This window comes from Solanum tuberosum, unplaced genomic scaffold (assembly GCF_000226075.1).
Source record: "Solanum tuberosum cultivar DM 1-3 516 R44 unplaced genomic scaffold, SolTub_3.0 scf00224, whole genome shotgun sequence".
Lineage (NCBI taxonomy): Eukaryota > Viridiplantae > Streptophyta > Magnoliopsida > Solanales > Solanaceae > Solanum > Solanum tuberosum.
The window spans coordinates 919,229-941,135 of NW_006239153.1; the positions used below are offsets into that span (position 1 = coordinate 919,229).

Here is a 21,907-nt window from a genome sequence, read left to right on the forward strand (position 1 = left end):
AACTCCTACAATTAGATGTGCCACAATTAAGTCACAGGATTTGGGTACCATTAGCAGGGGTTTACTAGTGGGGGTTTTGAACTACACTTCAAATTCTAGGATTCAAAATCCCAATAATTTGTAAATTCTGAGAGTCAAAACCCCCACAATTCATGAACTTTACATTAAAATTAACAAGAGTTTTAACTCCTGCAATTTATGAAATGTATCTTTTTATAAAATTTTGCTAGAAATATTCAATTTTAAATATTAATAATTAATTAACTAACATGTACAGCATAGTCAAACCTAAAAGGGCATATTAGTATAAGAAATAACACAATATTTCAATACAAAAATATATCATAAAGTGTACTATAGTTTTACAAACTAAATCGAAATGTCATTCACTTCAACCATTACAATTACAAGAAACTTCAAATCATATGCTTGAACTTCAAATCACTAAAAAAACTTGCTTAAACTTCAAATCGCTAGCATCCAAACTCAAGATAGGATCTGCAACAGTTCATGAAACTTCAGCGGGTTTCGCTAGGATTACTGTCACTAAGCATCTCCTGGCTGCAAAGAAAAATACACAATAAGCAACTTCATCCAAACTCAAAACATGGATGAATATAGCATACTTGATGAATTTAGTACTACCAGCCAGTTAAGTTAGATGGTGGAACAAGACATGTTAGTTGACAAGCATATATTACAACAATAACAACATATACAGTGGAATTTACAAGCGGATTTGGGGAAGGTAGTATATACGCACAAGTAATGGCTTATCCCCACTTACACTTGTCAGGGAGCCAAAGGAAAACAATTACTATTGTTTATCTTCAGCAAAATAATACAACTTACAGGAATAAGAGCCTGCTCAAGAAATACATCAGTAGCTACCGTTTTGTGTAACTCAGACCAACTGGGTCTGCGATGGCCACAGGCCACTACTCCCCTGTACTACTTTTAGTTTTTAATGAAATGCTTCATTTTTCCTTACAAAAAGAAAATAACAACAAATGGGTTCCTAGTTAGATAAAGTCTAAAGATTAATTCATTGGGGAAAGAAATTAATTAGTAATATCTATGGCTAGATCTCACATTAGTTGTACCCTGAAATGTACCTCTAATCCTTAATTCTTTGAAGTATCAAAGTTCCAGAGAAAAAGATTTTACGTATCAATGCTAACCACCTTGCCATGCCTATATAACATAACTATAGGTGCAGTAAGTTCTCAAGACACTGTAAAAATATTCATTAAACAACACCAACAACTATATAAAAGCTATAACTTGAAATGTAAAAGCCCAACTAGTGAATTAGAAAATAAGTACCCTGAAATGTGCTTATTCTTGTTGGTTGTGCTACAGACACTGCAAGGAAAGTACAAGCGGAGATCATATCTTATCGTCGTAACATGTATACTCAATATACTCGATATGGTTAGTCAATCGATAAAGTGAAACAACCTTATGGTGCTACTTCTAATCCTACATGGGCTGATGACGCGACAAGAAAGAACATTTCATCATCAAACAAATTGAAAACACCATATTTCTCCAACATCACCACCTTATAAGATAGAAACAAATATCATATCTCTCAAATTTACCAGATTCACTTACAACTAACAAATCAATTAAGAAGTTAATCTATCCAACCAAAAAAATCAATTACTAGCAAGTTATCCTCCATGTAAACCTTATTTAATTAGATTATCCATATTGAAACCCTAAAAACTCTAAGTTTAGGGGAAATCCGAAAAGCACAATAGTTAAAAACCTTAGAAAGAGCTGAAGCTTCTCCATGGTGCAGGACGTAGGGCAGCGAGCCTATTGGAGCATTCTTTTACTCCGAAATCAGCGAAGATGAATTTCTATTGCAGATTTTCTGGAAAAAAAAAATAGATTCAAAATATAAATCTCAAAACTTTTTACAAACAATTTGAAGTTGAGAAAAAAAAACTCAGTTGATTTATGTATTGAAAATGCATGAAAATGAGGAAAGGAGAACTCATTTTTGAAGCTTTCGATATCTAAATTAGGGCGCAATTGTTAAATAGAGAGAAATTGGGAAGTAAGAGAGGAGAAGAGAAGTATGAACCAATGATACCGCCAATCGCCACCGCCGCCTCCGTCTTTTCCTACTCCGACCACTGCTATTGTGGATGAAGACAGTGATAGCTCCGCCACCATGGATTCGCTACCGTGCCGCCTCCATCTCTTCCTACTCCAACCCTAATTATCATATGAAAACTGATAGAGAAAATAGAATCGAACTTTCTTTTATTTGGGGATTAAATGAGCAACGATATCGTAGAATTTTATTTTTTAGGATTACGGAGGGTAATAACCCCACAAATTCTACTAATATTATAGGGGTTAATCAAACCTCCGTAATTTGATGTAATTTGTGGGGTTGAGTTGACCTCTATTATAAAACCTCTAGGGTGTAACTTGTAAGTAATTTTTTGTAGTGATTGAACAGATTGCTACATTATCAAACAATTACATTAACTGTTTTCTCAATGTTGTCCATGAATTCATACACATATATAGCTAATGTAAGTTATTAACTTGTCCAGAATCATGTCATAAAAGTTTAGGTGGCATAGGAGTTGGCCCCAAATAGGCATATGAGAATCATCCTTAACATTTGCAGCGGAGCCTGCAACACTTAGAATCGCCAGACACTGAAGATTTTGATAATTGGGGATAGAATGAGAGAGAGCGATAGTAACCAAAAACGAGGAACAATTGAACTTCTCTAAGTTACATTTTATTTTTGGCGGAATGATTTGGGAGCTCCTGTATTTGGTTCCGTTTGTAAGTTAGACCCTTCTACTTATCAACTGAACCCTTATACTCATCAGAACGCAATATTTTAAACCTTTTTTTCATTTGACTAGTGTGTGTGAAGTACAATTGCTTACACGTGAAATTTCATGTTATTTTTTAATGACATGTAAGAAATTACATGTTAAAAATTAAAAAATTCAATTAAGCCACTTTTGTAATTTCTGGAAATTTTAGATAAGCATTTCTTTTTAAAAATAAATAAATTCAAATAAGTATGTTCTTCATATTTATTCCAAATTGAAAACTAAATTCATGTCAAATAGATAAAAAAATTCGCCATTTGACTTGAAAATTCAAATACAAGTTTAACACCACAAATCCAACTAATCCCAATCTAATTTCACAAATTCACAAGACTCATTTATTATTTTTCAAGTTTTCTCTAACTTATCAATGGAGTTTTAATTTTTCAATATCCACCATTATCCTTCGTGATAATCCATACTTAGACCTCTTTTTTGAAGCCTAATAAAACAAATGATAATCTCAATACTTTTCGACTAAAAAATTAAAATTTAAAAGGGTTAAGAGAGGGGTAGATCTAAGTGGTTAGGGTGGGTGGCTGATTTGTAGTGAAAAAGAAGTGTGGATTGAGAAGGAAGTGGATGAAGGAGAGAATGAAGAGGAGGACAGTGGGTGTGGTGGATGATATTCTAAGAAGAAGAAGAGAGAGGGAGGGCTGGGGATGAAGGAGAGAGGGGTGGGGGTGGGGTGGAGAGGGAATGGTTGAGGAAGATGGGTTTTGAATTATTGTTTTTTAAAATTGATTATTATTATTAGGCGAAATGGTCTGGTGAACCCTTATACTTGTATCAATTTGTATTCTAAATCCAATCTTTCTACTTACCCTTTTGTCATCTGGACCCTTAAACTCAATAAAACACAATTTAACAAATACCTCTGACCATTGACCAAGCTTATGTGTCTTTAAGATGGCTGAGTTGGCGAAAGTGTGTAACTTCACGCACCTTAAGGCGAGTGAATAACATTTTTAGGTTAAAAAAAAAGAAGAAACTGCGGTTAGTCTCTACATATCCAAAAACTCCAGGTGCTAACTACTGTGTGTCTCTGTTTTCTCTTCTGTAAATGACGCATTCCCATGGCGGCGACTCCAAATTTTCTATTCTTTTTCTCCACTTCTGAACCATTTTCTCCACCCTACTGTCACATTCATCACCACCAACACCAGAAGTAATCACTATTGTCCCCTTTATTGCTTTTCTTCTTCACTTTCTCATTTTGTTCTCTCACCATTCTCATTTTTTTCTCTTTACTCTAAGATTACTAAGAAGAAGATAAATGACACCCATCAACACCTAATTAAAGTCGGACAAGACTTATCTATACAACAGGAATCTTAGAATGATGAACAACCGGAGATTACACATCAATCTGACCCGACCCATTTCACCCATTCTATTTTTCTCGAGATCTTACCTCCAATTCACCTAAATGGGTGAAATTGTTTGGTAATGAATTGGGTGATGATGCCCCGAATAAGATTGAATCGGGTCATGATGCTGAAAGGGTTGAAGAGGATAAGGATAAAGAGAGGACGAAGAAAAAGAAATGGGCTAAGAAGAAGAGACCCAATTCAAATAGTGAAGAGGAAGGGAAGAGGGATTATGGGGTTGTGAAGGAGAAAGAGGAATTGGTGTGTTTATACCCTTTTACCAAGTCTTCTAGTTCTGATAGGTCAATTTGTTAATTGCTTGATTGAAGCAAGGAATGAGCTACAACACAAGTCTGAGGTCATTCAACGAAGATTCACAATAACGAAGGCTGATAGGTCTTCCTCTGTTCGCCTACGGCAGCAGATATACAAGCTAGAATTAGAACAAAAGCGATTGGAAGAGGATGTTTAGGTTGTTGTTTTTGTGGAGGTTGGAGGAGGAAAGAAAAACAACGATGGTGTGCGGCAGAGATGAAGACGGGTGAGGGAGAAAGTATATGTGATTTCGCCGGCAAAAATGGTGACGACGGCGGCGATGCCTTTCTCCGGCGATTTTGGTCATGAAACAGTGAAAATAGAGAGAATTAGATGTATGGAAGTTCACTTTTAAAATGCCAAAAATAAATTAAAATGTTAATAATAATTTGGTTAATAATTTTAAAAAATAGCTATGAAATAATTATGACATGGCATTAATATATCTGATGTGGATATGACATGTCAATTATATAAAGGAGAGTGAGCTACACACATGATTGGAGGGGCTTAAAAGTTTCATTTTAATTGAGTTTAAGGGTTCAGGTGACAAATAAGTAAGTAGAAGGGTTCAAAATACAAACTGATACAAGTACAAGGGTTCACCAGACCATTTCGCCTTATTATTATTATTATTTAAATATTTTAAATGTAAAATACTTTATTTACTCGCTGTCAAACGCGTGTAATCACGTATTTTTCCAACTCAACATTATCAATGTCACATATGTTTGGTCAATGATCAAAGGGATTTAAAATATCGTGTTCTGATGAGTTTAGGGGTTCAGTTGACAAATTGATAAGTAGAAGGGTCCAACTTACAAATGGAGTCAAGTACAAGGATCTCCTAGGTCATTCCGCCTCTATTTTGTTTTCTCACTGCATTCTCATTATGAGTGTTGTCTTCGACTTGGGTTTATAAGTCCAAAGAAGTGTATATGGTTGATTTTACGTTGTAGTTCGATGATGTTTTGATACCTATAAATATTTATGTTTGAGCAATAGGTTCCAGATCACAACATTTAGCATACAAAGACCGAAACATGCAATTATTTCATCTATATCGGAATATAGATTATGCAGTCAACAAGCATGTACAAAATCTAAAAATAACGATAAGTCACCAAATTTTTATTAGCAACACATCGGTGAAACAAACAAAGAAGAGATGGGAGAAAGGACTCACCAGACATAAGCAAATGAAACCGATAAAATCAGTAACACGATGGAAGAAAGAAATAAACAGGGGATAAAAACTACTAAAAAATGAAGTGAAATTGCAAGAGGCAATGCATACCTAGGCTAGAGTGACTTAAGTTTCAATGAAAAATGGCATATGAGATCTTCCATTTTACAAATCACCTTTTCTAAAAGCTTGAATAGAGAATAAGGATGGAAAGATTGAACTGGATATTTTAGTGGGAAGAGGAAACACATGTGTTTGAAGATGCACTACACACGTCATTTGAAAAAGTAATGGGTCAATTTGGTAAAGTGACCCTTTATCGGTACAACTTATGCTGCTTTTGGTCTAACAATTTTATGCAGTGTTTGTACTCATCTTGTTAGCTTATAAATATGAGAATATATATATATATATATTATATATATATATATACCAGATGAGCAAAGCCCGTGCAGACCCAATATGCTATTTAGTTTAGTTAAATATGTTGTAAAGATCTCAAGTGTACATACTTGCTCTTCAAAATATTACATCATGGCTACTATTGCAACATCTAAAAAATTATATTCATCGTCTCTTAGTTAAAATTATACACTTTCAATGTTGGGGATCTAAATACATCTGCTAAAGTTGATGCTTTTCTATTATTTATCCTCATTTGAAATCTCAAAATTCACATCATGTGAGTTCCTGTAAATTATTTATCGCTCTATGAGGAGTATCCTGCAAATGTAAATTATTAGAGGTTGTAGCTCAAAAACACCTAAGACATGAAAACTTGAGCACATTGAAAAAGACGAAATGTAACACATATCGAACTGAAAAGAAATTAGCAGTGGTATCAATTAATTAACTGTCTCCTTTTATGCATAATTGGCTAATGGCGTCAAGTTGCCTCGCAGTCGACAATCCAGAGATAAAATTCATGGCTATATCGTCCCACTTTCAAGAGGTGATGGACCAACTCAACCATCGGATGAGGGGTTCAACATGTCCCAAAATGAATTCTTAATATTGTTTTCTTTTCCTTCCAGTAAATTCTCATTTTTATTATTTTTCCTGATGTAATATAGTGTTGTATTTTTTTTTATGAAGTATGACAATATCTACGGTTAATATTTCACAAATGATTGTGTTGTATTTCATAATTCAATTATATGTATACAACTTAACAAATATTTTTTTTTGTTAAAATTTATAGATGAAAAAATTAAATTTTTTGAATGAGACTAAGAAGACAAAAGGTACATATACATGTAATTATATTTATATATGTCATTTATATACTTACACGATTATGTTTATAACAAATAAATACTATATTTTTTTGTAGGTGTACACTATGAAATTGATAATGATTTACTAACCATCCTAAGGAAGGCATATGTTGATCGAATTTCTCTAACACTATTACAAAACACTACTCTCCTTTGATAACAACTTCTTGATATGTATGTGTCTGTTAAAAAATGGAGGCTACTGTTCCTTAAAAAGAAGGTAGAAACTTTAAGGCATTAAATACTTTGCAACCATAGTGCAGACATTTAAATTATATGGTGACATATGGAAAAAAGAACTGTTATCAAGTTGAATACTTGATATATTATAAGAATTGCATATTTGAAGTCGTTAGAGTATTACTTTTGAAATTCATTTGATAACAATTTTTTAGTATGATGTGTTTTCCAATGATAATGATATCAGTTGAATATGCTCACCACTCTTTGATTCGAGCATGTATTTTACACATCACACACTTATATTTTAAAAATTATTTGTACTAATTAGCACGGTATACACGTGCAACGCACGTGTTCCAGAACTAGTAATTAGAAATACGAAAGTTCATATAAATAATCTTGCAAGAAGTTATACTTATACCCACCAAATTGTTGTTACAACCGTATAAATCAAGCATCAAAGAGCCCACAGAATACAATTGTAGAAGAATAAAACAGAGAGATTTTTTAATGTCATCTGACCACCAAAAAATTATTTTGGATGCTCTTTAGAATTGTTTTGTGATAAATATGAGAGAATAGAGTTTAGGATATGGTGTAAATACAGTACTCATATTTTTTTTGAAAAAGAAAACAGTACACTTGTTTAACATAAGTGAAATACAGGTGTCTGTGGAGACGAAAAAATATCAATTTACCCTTAAGTTGATTCAAACTTTACAGTATAATTTAAGTAGCTTTCCATACAATTGTATGTTGTTGTGTTCGTGTAACACTAGTCGTGGTGCCACCCGTGGTGGCCACCACGAGTCGTGGTGCCACCCGTGGTGGCCACCACGAGTCGTGGTGCCACCCGTGGTGGCCACCACGAGTCGTGGTGCCACCCGTGGTGGCCACCACGAGTCGTGGTGCCACCCGTGGTGGCCACCACGAGTCGTGGTGCCACCCGTGGTGGCCACCACGAGTCGTGGTGCCACCCGTGGTGGCCACCACGAGTCGTGGTGCCACCCGTGGTGGCCACCACGAGTCGTGGTGCCACCCGTGGTAGGTGAGGCAGTAAGCTCATGAAGCTTCCCAAGAAAGGCTCCCCTTCACGAGCCACTTCACAACTCGTGGTGAAGACCATGGACCGTGGGAAGGCTCGTGGGGTTGCCTTCACCTCATGGGAGGCTTGTCAAGTTGGGGAGGCTACTGGTCAAGGGACCACGGGCACCACCACGAGCCGTGGTGCCCTTGACGGGTCATGAAGATGGTCGTGAGGCCTGGCACCCCACTTTAAAGTGGGGGTTATTTTAGGTAATTCCTAATTAGGTAGTTATTAAATGAGGTCATTTTGTATTCTTTTTATACACCTAAATAAGCCCTTTTAAGTCATTAACCAACCCATTTAATCCTTTAATTCCCAAAACCCAGAAGAGTTCATCTTCTCCAAAAATTCTCTCTCTAGAACTCAAGGAAGAAGAAGAAGAAAGTTGAAGCTAGGGCTTGAAGAATCAGTTTTTTTCTCCTCAAATTCGTGGTAAATATTCAATAAGGTATGATAACTCTTCATCTATGGGTAGCCTTCACTCATAGAGCCCTTCCAAAACCCCCAATTTCAAAACTAGAAAATTCAAAAGTTAGGGTTTGACTTCAATCTCATGGATTCCTTTCAAATTCGTTTTAAATGATTGAATTATATTTTTTTATGAATATATTGATGATTTATATGATTTTAAGTTGAATTCCTCAAGAATCCATGAATTACCCTATTTTCTCAAATTGGATCGTAAAGTGTGGGTATTGAATTATGCAAGTAGAATACTATAGAATTGTGAATGTTATGAATTGATTACTTGAATCATGTTATCATTCATGTCTAATGTAGTAATTCTTGATGTGTTGGTGAAATTATGATCCATGGTCCTTGAAGGGACAAATTATGAAGAATTATGTATGATCATGATTATTTATGTACATTGTTTTATGAATACTTTAGAAAGTAATGTGATTATGACTATGATGTAATTGTGATGTTGTTGAAAGGCTATTCTCAATTATATTCTTATGAATGATGATGACATGTTGTGAACGATTTTCTCACAATATGGGGATTCTTAGGTTGAAAGGCTCTTCTCACCTATTGAATCTATGAGCTATCTAATGAATGCTGTTGGGTTGAGATGGATATTGATAGAGATGAAAACTTATACGTGAGTTGAGGCGGGGTTTCTAGTAACAATCTTTTGAGATGGATACTCATACATGAGTTGAGGCGGGGTATCTAGTAGCAATCTCCATATTTCATTTCTCCCATAATAATGAACTCAAGTAATGTAATGATAATTACTTCGTGGGGAATAATGCCAAGCACCGAGTGGATATTGATTGAGATAGAAACTCATACGTGAGTTGAGACGGGGTTTCTAGTAGCAATCTCTTGAGATGGATGCCCATACGTGAGTTGAGGTGGGGCATCTAGTAGCAATCTCCTTATCCCATAAACTATGTGCCCTCATAGGTTATTAGCTAGTGGATCCACCTAAGCTAAATGTTACCGGTCCTACCTTAGGCAAGTAGACCACCCTTTTCGGTGTGGGTAACACCGGATTCCATGATTTGCACACATGGTCTATGTCGGTTAAAGCTTACCCCCCACAATGAATAAAAATGAACTATGGCTTCTCAAGAATGCACTACTTAGTGTGGGTGGGGGTATGAGACTTCATCCATGCATTGCACAAGTATGCTTTGAGAGTTGTCATAGTGTGTTCCTTTATGTAATAATGTTTTATGAAATGAATATGCTTATGATGATGCTACTAAGTATGTTGATATGAAGGCTAATGGTAATGAAGTATGCTTAATGTGGAATTTTGCTATGAGTTGCTTTCCTTGATATGACTTAGTAAATATGAAGGTTTCCTTGTCTATGAGTATGAACTAAGGATGACATCAAAGAATGGTAAGTATGATTATGGTGGCCTAATTAAAAGTGGTACTTAGTATAGATGTGATTATGGGATCTTTATCTATGCATTGCACAAGTATAACTTAGGGTTACTTATGAGATGGTGCTATTATGCTATGATGGTCTATATGTTGAATATGCTTGTGACTTATGCTTTTATACTAAAGTGCATGATGATTCTCAAACTTGGTAAATGCATGCTTTTTCAACTAAAATGTCCTTTTTAGCATGTTTTCAAGGTTTTTATGCATGGCTATCATACTTAGTGCATATTTGTACTAACCCATATTTTCTACATTTTTCACAAAGTGTAGGTTCCGGTTCTTAAGGTGATCTTCTTTTGGTTCAAGCTTGGATCGACTATTCTCCTAGCTTGTGGTGAGTCCTCAAGATTCGAGGACGTATGAGTCATTAGTAGTTTCTTTCTAGTTATTTCATTTTGGATTGTTGAAAGGGTTGTGACCCTATTTTTGATTCAAAGATTGTATTAGATGGCTAATTGAGACAAGTTTAGACTTCCTCTTGCTTTAATAAAAGACTTCGATTGTATGGACAAAGTTTTAAAATTTCCGCATCATTTCTTTTATCCTATGTTATGATATGCTAAGGGCTTGTATGAGACCCCTTCGGGGTCAAGTACGCCTTGTCATATCTAGGGGTACCCCTGGGTTGTGACAGTACATCCCACCTAAATGCCATTTCTAATATAGGGTAGTGTGTATGTGTGTCTGTGGAGACGAAAAAGTACCAATTTATCCTTAAGTTGATTCAAACTTTTCAGTATAATTTAAGTAGCTTTCCGTACAATTTTATGTTGCTGTGTTCGTCCCACCTAACTGCCATTTCTAAAATAGTGTGTGTGTGTGGGGGGGGTGCGTGTGTGTCGGTGCGTGCACTTGCTTGATCAATAGTTAGGATTTTTGTCACGTTTTTTCAGACATATATATTGATGTAAATTTAAAAAAATAGTTATATAATAATTACTTTTTTAAAAAATAAATCAAAGTCACTTAATTATGTCTCTCTAACACCAGAATCATAGAATTTTGAGTCATCCATTTGGACACAAATTTTGAAATTGAAACTTTGGAAAATTTGGACATGCATTTTAATTGAAAAAGATTTGAAGTGAAAATGCCAAATATCTAAAAGCTGATGTGAGTCTATATATTTTGGGGCTTCAAAAAAGCCAAATATGCTAAAAATTTGATTAGCAAATAAATATATTTTGAAGAGTAATGTTAAATGGCCAGAAAATTTGATCAGAAATTTAAAAAGTCTATAATATCTTTTTTATTTTAAAATAAACTGATCTTTCTTCCATTTTTTAATTAAAAGACATTAAAGTTAAAAGTTTAAAAATATTCAAAAAGGTAAAATAACATAGTGTGAAATATGTTATTTTATAACCAAATTCAGGCCAAATTTTGTAGCCAAAATGATTTTTCATATTTTGAAAAAATGCTAAAAACATTGTTTCCAAGACGAGATATGGATGGACCAATGAGAGAGGGCTGCTAAGTCAATAATAGGTTCTCTGAATAGCTCTGCGCTTTTTCCCCAAGGAGAGAACTGAGAAAACAAACGAACTGAGAAAACAAACGAACTGAGAAGACAGCCTGTAACGATTCGATCAGAATGCTGCAAGGCGACAAATCTCCCATGGGGAAATGGGTCGCCTCATCATTCATCCTAACCATATTCCTCTTCTTCTCCATTGCGGAATCCACCAACAATTCTCAGGCAATTCTTACTTTTTTCCTTTTCCATTCTTCTACTTCAATGCATTTTCCTTTTTGCATTCACCAATCCATATTTTTTATATAAATGTCAGGTTCGATGTAGCAAAACATGTGTAGCAGAGAACTGTAATTGTATGTCTTCTCTTTCCCCCTTTTAAATTCCTTCTTACACAATGCATACTTAATTTACTTCTTCTTTTCAGCAATTGGAATTAGATACGGGAAATATTGCGGAGTAGGGTGGAGTGGTTGTCCAGGGGAGAAACCTTGTGATGATCTAGACGCCTGCTGTAAGATTCATGACGAATGTGTAGAGAAAAATGGTACTATTCCTTTTAATTCTTGTTCAAATTTATTCCATTTACTTCTTCTTGGAGTTTTGATTACTGGTTTGAGCTTGAGTACAGCTTGTCTCTCTTGTGAGAGTGAAACCTTATATTATTGAAAATTAGTTGGTAGCAGTATTGCCACATCTTGACATACAAACTTTGGTTGTATATTTGTACCTTAGTATAAAATCAGTTGTCATACTTGAACTATGTAAATTTTATCTGATTGGCATATTGTAGTTAAAACGAATACAAATGAATAGCTAAAGCGATAATCCATAAATTCAAGAATAGCAAAATAGCATATATGCAGAGTACTAATGTGGTATTTTCAAACTAACGTTATGTGACTCATAAGATATACATTTTTTGATAGACATAGAAGAAGTCATTTTGGACTCATTACTAGTAGATAGTAAAGAAAAGTATCTTATCTTGACGTTGACGTCTTCAAAATGCATATGAACCTAGTAGTCTGTGAGTTTCTAAAAATCTGAACTCTAAAGTCTTAGTTCAAAATATGTGGACTTGGAATTGAATAAGACAATACAATTAGAAGGATTAACAGTTGATTCAAAAGTCAAGTACTGCATGAAATGCACCTTAGTTACTTGTCCAAGACAAGAAACTGTCAGCATCTATTTCTCTGTAGCTTAAAAATATGATAGGCCTATTATGTACTGGGAGGATATAGAGGCTTACTTGGTGTTAGCCCTTCAATCTTTGATGTGACGGTCAAATGTCTGGCTGCATCAGCCTGAATTTCGATCTGAGCATACTAATATGATGCGGAATGAATCGGTTTCAAGTCCTGTATTTTGTTGCCCAAAGAGCTATATATGCACCATTCAAATAACTGCCCAATTGAGAATGTGGATATACCTTCAGAAAATCCTGATATTGTTTGTGTATTTTTGCACAGTTGCTCCAAAACAATATTACCTTTAAGGTGAAAATGGAGTAATTTCTAATGGCCATTTATCTATCACATCACTACTAGATTCTGACCACTTAGCATGCAGTTAAGCTATTTCAAATCAGACAAGGAATCTCAAGACAATCTGATTGTGTAAGAAAATTGAAATACAAAGAAAACAAACAAGGAAACACTACTGTTGAATGCTGTTTTCTTTTTTCTTCTTTCCTTGTCCTCTTTTGAGATCATTGCCTGAGGAAGAGCGTTTACATACTACACTTGACACATCTTTCAAATATGTTATTTTATTTCTCACATGGTATAAGAGTTCTTATGAGAAATTTCTTGCTATGGAATCACCAGTGCCAAAAGAGAATATATTCTCATCTGCAGTTTTCGAGCCAATCCCAGTGCCCTTTGTGATGCTCTAGAGGTCCACTATCACCTGCATTAACCTGTTATTCTCAGAACCCTTTTTCAGGGGAGTTGGAAACTATTGCATCTTTTCTAAAGAGGATTTCTCCATCTTATCTAACAAAAATTGAATTATGGAACTTTCTCCTCTTTTTCTGGCTTTACCAGTTATTTTTCAGCGACCTTGACTGAGCTTTCCCGCAGAATTATGCCTTTCTGATTACTTTTGAAAATTATCTGATACTTGAGGGTCAGTCAGGGCTTTTGACTTTAGCCCACAAAATTTCTGAAGAAGCCAGTGAAATATTGTAAGTCTTAAGCAAATAGATTATTTCAGCGACCTTTTTGTGCTTGAATATCCTATATGATTATAATGCCTTCCTTCGGTGCCAGATGCAATAGTTTCTATTAGTAGCTTCTGTCCCTAAAGTAATAATCTTGTCTACTAAACTATGATTGGCCATCATAATTCATATTACGAAGTAAATATTTTAAAGCAAAAAGGGATTAGCTCAAGGAATACTAAAGAATGTGCTAATGACAATGTTATGTAAAATAAACCTGCCACTCCTAATCACTTGATAATATGTTGTAGTTAAGTTTCTTTCTCCCAAATAGGTTTTCCATATGTTAATGATGAAAACCTGGACAAAGATCCCAAAATTCATGAGCATGGTACTTCTGGAATATCTCCTCTATGTAATTTTTAAGGGCCTAGGTAACATATCAATGATACATTTTAGTTTCTTGTTGCACGAAGTTTCACCAATGCTTATGTCAGGACCCAAGACTATCCCCTAGATGTGACATGGTGCCTAGAGCCACAAGTGACCCCAAGCTAACCACATGGCATGAGATGACACTAAGATAACATACATAACTGAATAAAATGAAAACAGACTAAAGTCTCAAAGAGCTATCATATCATACAGGAGAGATTTGATACCAAGGCAACATATGAGGAAACAACCACTGTCCGAAAAGCCTCTAATCATAATGAGTTGCTAGGACAAGTCCCTAGCTAACTATATGCTATCTGAAAACTAATGGTAAGGACAAGAAGAAAATTATAAGTGGTGTCCTCGAGGAGATGAGGACTCACCTGCTCTCCTAACTGGTTGATAGGGGCAGGACTAATCGTGGGCCTGATGAGGTTCGTCAGAACCTATATTATGAAACAATATAGGCAAAAAAGTATACGGTGAATACTCGAAATGTATTGAGCATGAGTAAAATGCATAAACATGATAAGTCTGTAGAACATGCTAATGCAATGACCAAGTAAACATAACATGAAAACAGATGACTGAATGGGAAAACATAATACAAGATCATGCAATATCTGAAATTTGTGGGATGTATATAATAGTCGATATAAACCATGTGAGCTACAACATGGAGTTCATTCTGCTCTCACATAAAAAAAAGAGTGTTTTACTTGCCAAGGTAAGGACCATGAAATCTGAGCTAAGGTGGATCCATTAGCTAATGTCTATATGAGACAAATCCTATGGTGGCACATAGTTTTGGGGCTTAGAAATTGCTACTAAAGGTCCATGGATGCTAAACGGAAACCTTCATCCCAAAAGTTCACTCGGTGCCAAGTATACTCCCAACGGAGACATGTATAAATCTGAAAACAATAATGATCTGAAAATACTAAATCATTCATGAAAAATATGATAATTTGAGTAGCTCCTAAATCATGATAACTGAACATAATCTGAAGGCCTAACCCATCGGTGGCCTCCTAAAGTTGGCACGAAGTTTCACTTAGACACCTTTACTGGATTCCACTGTGTCATTTTGACACTTTTTCTTTCATGGCACAATGAGTGTGATACACTCATTATATGCGCGTGAGAGACTTATTAAACTATTTTTAATTTTATTTTCTTCATCTTCTTCCCCATTATCAGACAACATCTTCCCAAACTTCAATGAATTCTAGCAGCATAGATTTCCTCAAGTTTGAACACATTTTCTTATTTTGTTTCCCTTCTTCCTCGATTTAGTTTGACAAAAAATAACATATATCTTACCTCTGATTTTTTTAGAATTTGAAGCATTTAAAAAGAGATAGGTGTTAATGGAGGAAAGCACATCACATCGCCTTTGTCCTTTCTTTTAGTAGCTGATCTGATTATTGAAAGGTCTAGAAAAGTTTCAAGAAATTAATCTTTAGTACTAGAGAACTCATATTGCACAAGACTTTGATTGTTGGGGGATAAAACAAAGCAACTTTGGATAAGAAAAACCGTGGGGGTCGGGATTGTTTTCTGCAAAAGAATGCTGGAGAAGATGGGTTGCGGGGTGTGTGTGTGTGCAGGGGGATGCGGGGTGCAAGGGAGGGGATGGAGCGTTGCAAAATAGATTTTAAAATAGTTAAATTGTTTAGGTAAAATGCTACATGTCATTCATTCATTGGCTATTTTTTTCTTAAATTTAAAATTCATTGTTTAAGAATTATTTTGAACACAAATGACAAATGTCCAAATTTAATTTGACACTTTACACATCAACCGCGAGTATAACACACCCACCCACTATATTTTTGCTGATTAAAAAAAAAGTGTCAAAATGACACAACGAAACCCTATATGAGGTGTTTAAAATGAATATCGTCCAGTTAAGGTGTCTAAGTGAAACTTCATGCCAACTTTAAGGGGTCACCGATGGGTTAGGCCTAATCTGAATGATACAATATTTTAAAACATCTAAATTATGACAATCATATATACTGAGAGATACTTCAATTAGAAGCATCATACTTCATGGAAATTATGATAACATGAGACATGCATGTGAAAAATAGCATAATTATTGTTGGGTTTTTAATAAAGAAATAAAAAAAATAACAGAGAAAGACTTTGAGAGAAAAAATACTGCAATATTATCAAAGGGAATTATTTTATTAATAATTCAGAGACTTGCATTTATAGATATAATTCCTAACTAAAAATAGAAAAATAAGATACTAACTTATCAACTTAATTCAAATAACAAATAAAAAGAACTAACTCCTAAATATAAGTTAAATAGGACTCTAATAACATAATTTAAAAATCCTAAAAATAGCTAACTGTTTTATTTCTGCAATATCCTGAGACATATTCTCAACACTCCTTCTTGGATCAGGAATTGCAGATTGTAGTCTCATCTGAAATTGACCTTGTGAACAAATCTGCTAATTCATCCTTTGTCTTGCAAGGCTTGTGTGCATCTTCTGTTGGATTAAATGAGAAGCTCTTACCTCTCATTTCAACTTGTAAAATCTCTTGCTTAGTAGAATAAAAAATTCGACAATAGTTGTCTCCAAATAATAATTTAAATCCTTTTTCTATTAACTGACCAACACTAAACAAACTTTTATCAATATCACGCACATAAAGAACCTCTGAAATTATTTTTGTATCTGAATTTGTTTTAATTGAAACAAACCCTTTTCCTTTTGCAGGAATACAATCACCATTCCCAATTCTGACTTTCTTATTTTCCATAGGAATGACCTCTTTAAAAAGATTTCTTTCATATGTCATGTGGTTTGTACAACCACTATCAATCATCCAAAAATCAGATTTTTTGGTTGAAACACAAGTTGCCACAAATAAGTGGTCTTCCTCTTCTTCTTCAGTAGTGACTTGGGCAACTGTTTCATCTTTTTGAAATTTGCTTTTGCAAATCACAGCTTCATGACCAAGTTGTTTGCAGTTCTTGCACTGTGCATTTGGTCTTTTCCAACATTTATATGGAGGATGTCCATTTTTTCCACTACAAGGTGGGTAATTTTTCAAAAATTTACCCTTGCTTTGAGTTTTGTGGCTGGCTACTAATGCTCCTTCAACCATGCCATCTTGCCTCATAAGTCTCCTTTGTTCCTGAGCATGCAAAGAATTTAACAATTCTGCCAAGGTAATTTTGGACAGATCTTGTGTGTTTTCCAAGGTAGTTATACATGCTTCATATCTTTCGGGCACTGTAACAAGAACTTTTTCAACAATTCTTGTATCTTTAAATTCAGTGCCTAGTGATCTTACCTTGTTGACAATACCAAGCAATCTGTCAGAATATTCCTTGACTGTTTCTGACTCTTTCATTCTCTGCAATTCGAATTTCCTCATTAAATTTAATACCTTCATTCCTCGTATTCTTTCATCTCCAGCATATTCTTTCTTCAGATAATTTCAAATATCTTTTGGTGCTGTGAGAGTCATGATTTTCATGAAAACAGTTGTCGAAACAGCAGCAAACAAAGTTGCTTTTGCCTTCGACTTAATGGTTTTCTTTTCCTTGTGACTCTTGATATGGGCCACGGTGGGATTATTTGGCAGCAGATTAATTTCATAATCCTCGAACATGAAAATACTTGCATGCTATGAGTTCATCAAAACATCATTGAAAACATTGAATTAGAATCAATTCCTGCATAATAGGATCAATCATTAAGAAGAAATCGAAATTCAACAAGAACCCATAAGAAATCATGAAACCCTAGAATTTGGGAGATTTATAATTGAGAAATTGAGGTTTCTTTGGGACTACCCATTAATAAAGTTCCCACATACCTTGATTGAAACCCTAGCTTTAATCCTTCAATGGAGACTCGAAATCTTGGAGCCCTAGATTGCTTTAGGGAGAAGACTTGAGAAAGGGAAAATTGGATTTTGGGAGAATGAGAGTGAATGGGGAGGGTCTTAGGAATCAGTTACACCCACTTAGAATAAGCCAAAACGACATAGCATAGGAATTAAAAGAGTAGGAAAAGACTAAAAAGTCTCTTATTAAAAATTGCCGAATAGGTACTACGAGGGCATCTATAGACCGTAGTTCCTTCTACGACCTGTAGAAGCCTATCTACAGAAACCACCTGATTTATGAACTTCCAACCACGAGACCATATTACGGATCGTAATTCCTTATACGATCCGTACTATCCAACCGTAGAATCCCAACTACTGGAATTACCAAGTCTCAGAAGAATGAACCACAAACCTAATTACAACTCGTGGTTCCTTTTATGAGTCGTACTGATGGGTCGTCAACCTAATGCACCGATGGTCCTAAAGTTTCAGGGCTTGGAACTATGAGAGCCTTTCCACGACTCGTGAAACAAACCACTACTTGTAAATATCACTCGTCCTGTTCAAGTCAACTTTCCAACTTTCAAAAAATTCTTTACGCGGGGTGTCTACGACCCGTAGAACTTAGTATGATCTGTAAAGTCACTCGTAACCAATGAGACCCTTAACCTGATTTTTGAAGTCCAATTCACGGATGGTTCCCACTAGCCATATGCCATTCTACGACCCGTAGACTATGCTTGTAAACTCCAAAATTCTACACACTTCCGTAGATTTCTGCACTTTCCTAGTTTATCGGAGTTAGGCACTTTCGAGGTGTTACAGCTAAAGTATGTGGCTTCTTAGGTTATAAAAGAAAAGGCAAAAAACCTAATATACCCCTCAATTATGTCATTTAAAACTGATAATCTGATATACCTCTCGTTATAAAAGTAGCTCATATATCCCTATTGTTACACAAATGACTCAAATATCTTTTATCTTTTTCCTCTAACGGAAGTGAAGAAGATAATTTTAAATTTATTTTTAAAGTTTTTTATCAAAAATATATCCATATAGGTATAATTGATCCTTCTCACATGTATTTTTTTTTTTTTGACTTTTAAGATTCAATGGCTAATTTGAATTTGTTATTTCAATGATCAAATTTATTTTTTCACCAACTACCTTATAAAATTTATCATAGATGCCCAACTTTTTTTTTTTCTTTTACAGATACAAAAAAAATTACAATATAGCCGCAAAAAAAGTTTTAAATTTTTTCATACTTTTTTCTCTTTCTCCATTCACACTTCTCTCATTTTATTTCTCATATATTTACACAAAAGAATGAAAAAAAAATTGAGATAAGAATAAGAAACTCAAATAATGATAATCAAAGAAGTAAAACAAAAATATCATGTGTGAGAAGGATAATATATACCCCTATATGATTTTTAAAACAATTAAAAATCAAAATAATAAATTTAAAATCAATTTTTTTCATTTCTGTTATATGTAAAGGGTATATGTGAGTCACTTTGGTAACAATAGAGGGATATATGTGGGTGATTTTTGTAATGGTAGGATATATATATGCGAGCCACATTTGTAACGAGGGGTATATCAACTCTAAATAGCAAAATTGAGGGGTATATCAGATCATTTTCCCTAAAAGAGTAAAAACATTAATGTTCAGATCACTTCTAGACTTCCATTTGAGTTTTTAGATTATTGTGCATCAGATAACCTTTCTTATTAGGGGTGGGTGTTCAGATTGGATTTTGGGTCTTCAAATTCAAGAAATTACAATCTAAATAAGTTTGGATTGGATCAGTTTTTTCGAAGTTCGGATTGGATCAGTTTCTATCTTCTTCTTCGGATTAATCGGTTTGGTTAATTTGGATTTTCAGTTTTGAGTCTACAAGTTGAGTTGGTTCTTCTTCCTACAAAAATGAACATCCAAGTACAGTATTCATGTCAAACTGTCATTGATAATTCCCCATGCCAAGCATTGAGGTCTGAGATTGACTAGTCTAAACATAGTAAAAAATCATGTCTAAATAAAAAATATTTTAACAGACTATTAAATATTTTGGATTTTCGAATATTTCAAAAATCCGAAGCTATCCAATCCATAATTTGAAAATCCAAACCAAAAATTCAAAATATTCGGACTTCGGATCTGCCCAAACTATACCCACCCCTATTTCTGATACATTAGGTTCTTGTGATTCTCATCATTGGCTTACACGTGAGATTTTTCTCAAATAATGCAGAGTACTTGGTCATTCTTACACTGCCATTTCAATTGAGACATAAAATGCATTCTTGGTTTAACTTTGTACATCTAAAATGGGGCACCACTCTTATGCATAAAGTTGGGGTAGATGACTTCCCTTTCAGCAGCCTATGGTACTACAGTCAAGAAAGAATCATGCCTTTCAGTTTATGAAATTTTTTAGTTTTTGTCTTTCTGGTGCCCCATATCACTACACTCTACAGGGATGGGGAGGGGCCTTGGTTCTTGGTGAGTTGGTATAAAAGCAGGCATGCTTTGATCAGTTTCTAAATTTTTCTGGAGAGGTGATTTTGTTGGTTAAACTGATCATAAAGCGATTCTCGGCCATTTTTTTTTTGTTAAAATCCTGCTGATGAGGAAACACTGAGAAATGTTTGACAAAGAAAGAGCAGTGAACTCAAAGGGGAACTTGTTAAACGGCAGCTTCTTTTGCTGGCATGAATTTCCATGTGAAGCTATAAGCTTCCAGATGATGCCTACTTTCCTGTCCCACATTATTCCAGAATTGACCATTTTGTTAGCAGTTTTTTTCATCCTAATTTTGGTAATTACACCTGTTAAAGAGAGGAAGAACTTGCAACAGAATATGGTTTGTTTGTTTGTCAGACTTCATAGTTATCAGACTTCATAGTTAAGTGTTTAATTCAACTGCTTCATACTTTCAGGTATGACCAATGTTAAATGTCATGAGAAGTTCAAGAGATGCATAAAGAAAGTGCAGAAGTCTGGGAAGGTCGGGTTTACTAGAGATTGCCCCTATGATGTAGCTGTTCCAACGATGGTACAGGGTATGGACATGGCTATTATGTTTAGCCAACTTGGAAACTCGAAGCTTGAACTTTGATCATTTCACTCTGCTAGCGGGAAACCGTATACTTGAAATGCTTGCATTAACCATTGCTTGCTGATTCAATTGTACAACAGGAATGTTATTCATCTCTTTTTAGGTGCTTTTCCTTTTTCAGAGGTCCATTTTGTATTAGCGCCAAAGACGTAGCTATTCAATTGTAAAGGTTTATCAGTGGAGGTTTCTGTATGTTTCTAATTGGTACCACTGTTTAGTGGTTTTTGAATAGGAAGAGACTTGACAAATTCATGTTGATTGGCTGCTGGATAAGCTGCATATTCGAGACACCTGCTAGTTTTGCTCAGATTTAGGGGAATGGATCAGATTTTCCCCCCTACAACAATAACAACATATCCAGTATAATCTCATATTTGCCTCTCTGTTGATAAACATAATATATACTAGTTTTGATGCACGTGCGCTGCACGTGAATATCAAATCATGTACTACACTATTTTTAGAAATAATGTGAATATTATTATTTTTTAAAATTAAGTAGAAAGTTATAAAATGAATGATTAAGTATAACTGTATAAGTTCCTATGAATAGTGGATGTAAACTTTCTTATGATTATTACTAAAAGTTAGTCACTCTTAAAATCTCTTAGTTATACCTCTAAAATATACTTTCTCCTCCCTCCCCC

General features: G+C 34.7%; 1 protein-coding gene and 1 long non-coding RNA gene across 3 annotated transcripts; one reads left to right on the plus strand and one right to left on the minus strand.

Annotated features, from left to right (window-relative positions):
* Positions 1-305: 305 nt before the first annotated feature.
* LOC102580213 (uncharacterized) lies at positions 306-2,555 on the minus strand. Of its 2 annotated transcripts, none has more exons than XR_368055.2 (3): positions 2,096-2,555; positions 1,775-1,882; positions 306-561 (listed from the first exon to the last, which is right to left on the minus strand). It is a non-coding gene; the product is annotated as an uncharacterized lncRNA (long non-coding RNA). The 2 variants fall into 2 exon arrangements; XR_368054.2 differs by having other exon boundaries at positions 2,105-2,554.
* Positions 2,556-11,658: 9,103 nt separating this feature from the next.
* Positions 11,659-21,609, plus strand: LOC102580653 (probable phospholipase A2 homolog 1). Its single transcript, XM_006356698.2, has 4 exons — positions 11,659-11,897; positions 11,989-12,028; positions 12,100-12,219; positions 21,082-21,609. The coding sequence occupies exons 1-4, from the start codon at positions 11,793-11,795 to the stop codon at positions 21,258-21,260; spliced, it is 444 nt and encodes a 147-aa protein (XP_006356760.1). The 5' UTR covers positions 11,659-11,792; the 3' UTR covers positions 21,261-21,609.
* Positions 21,610-21,907: the final 298 nt, after the last annotated feature.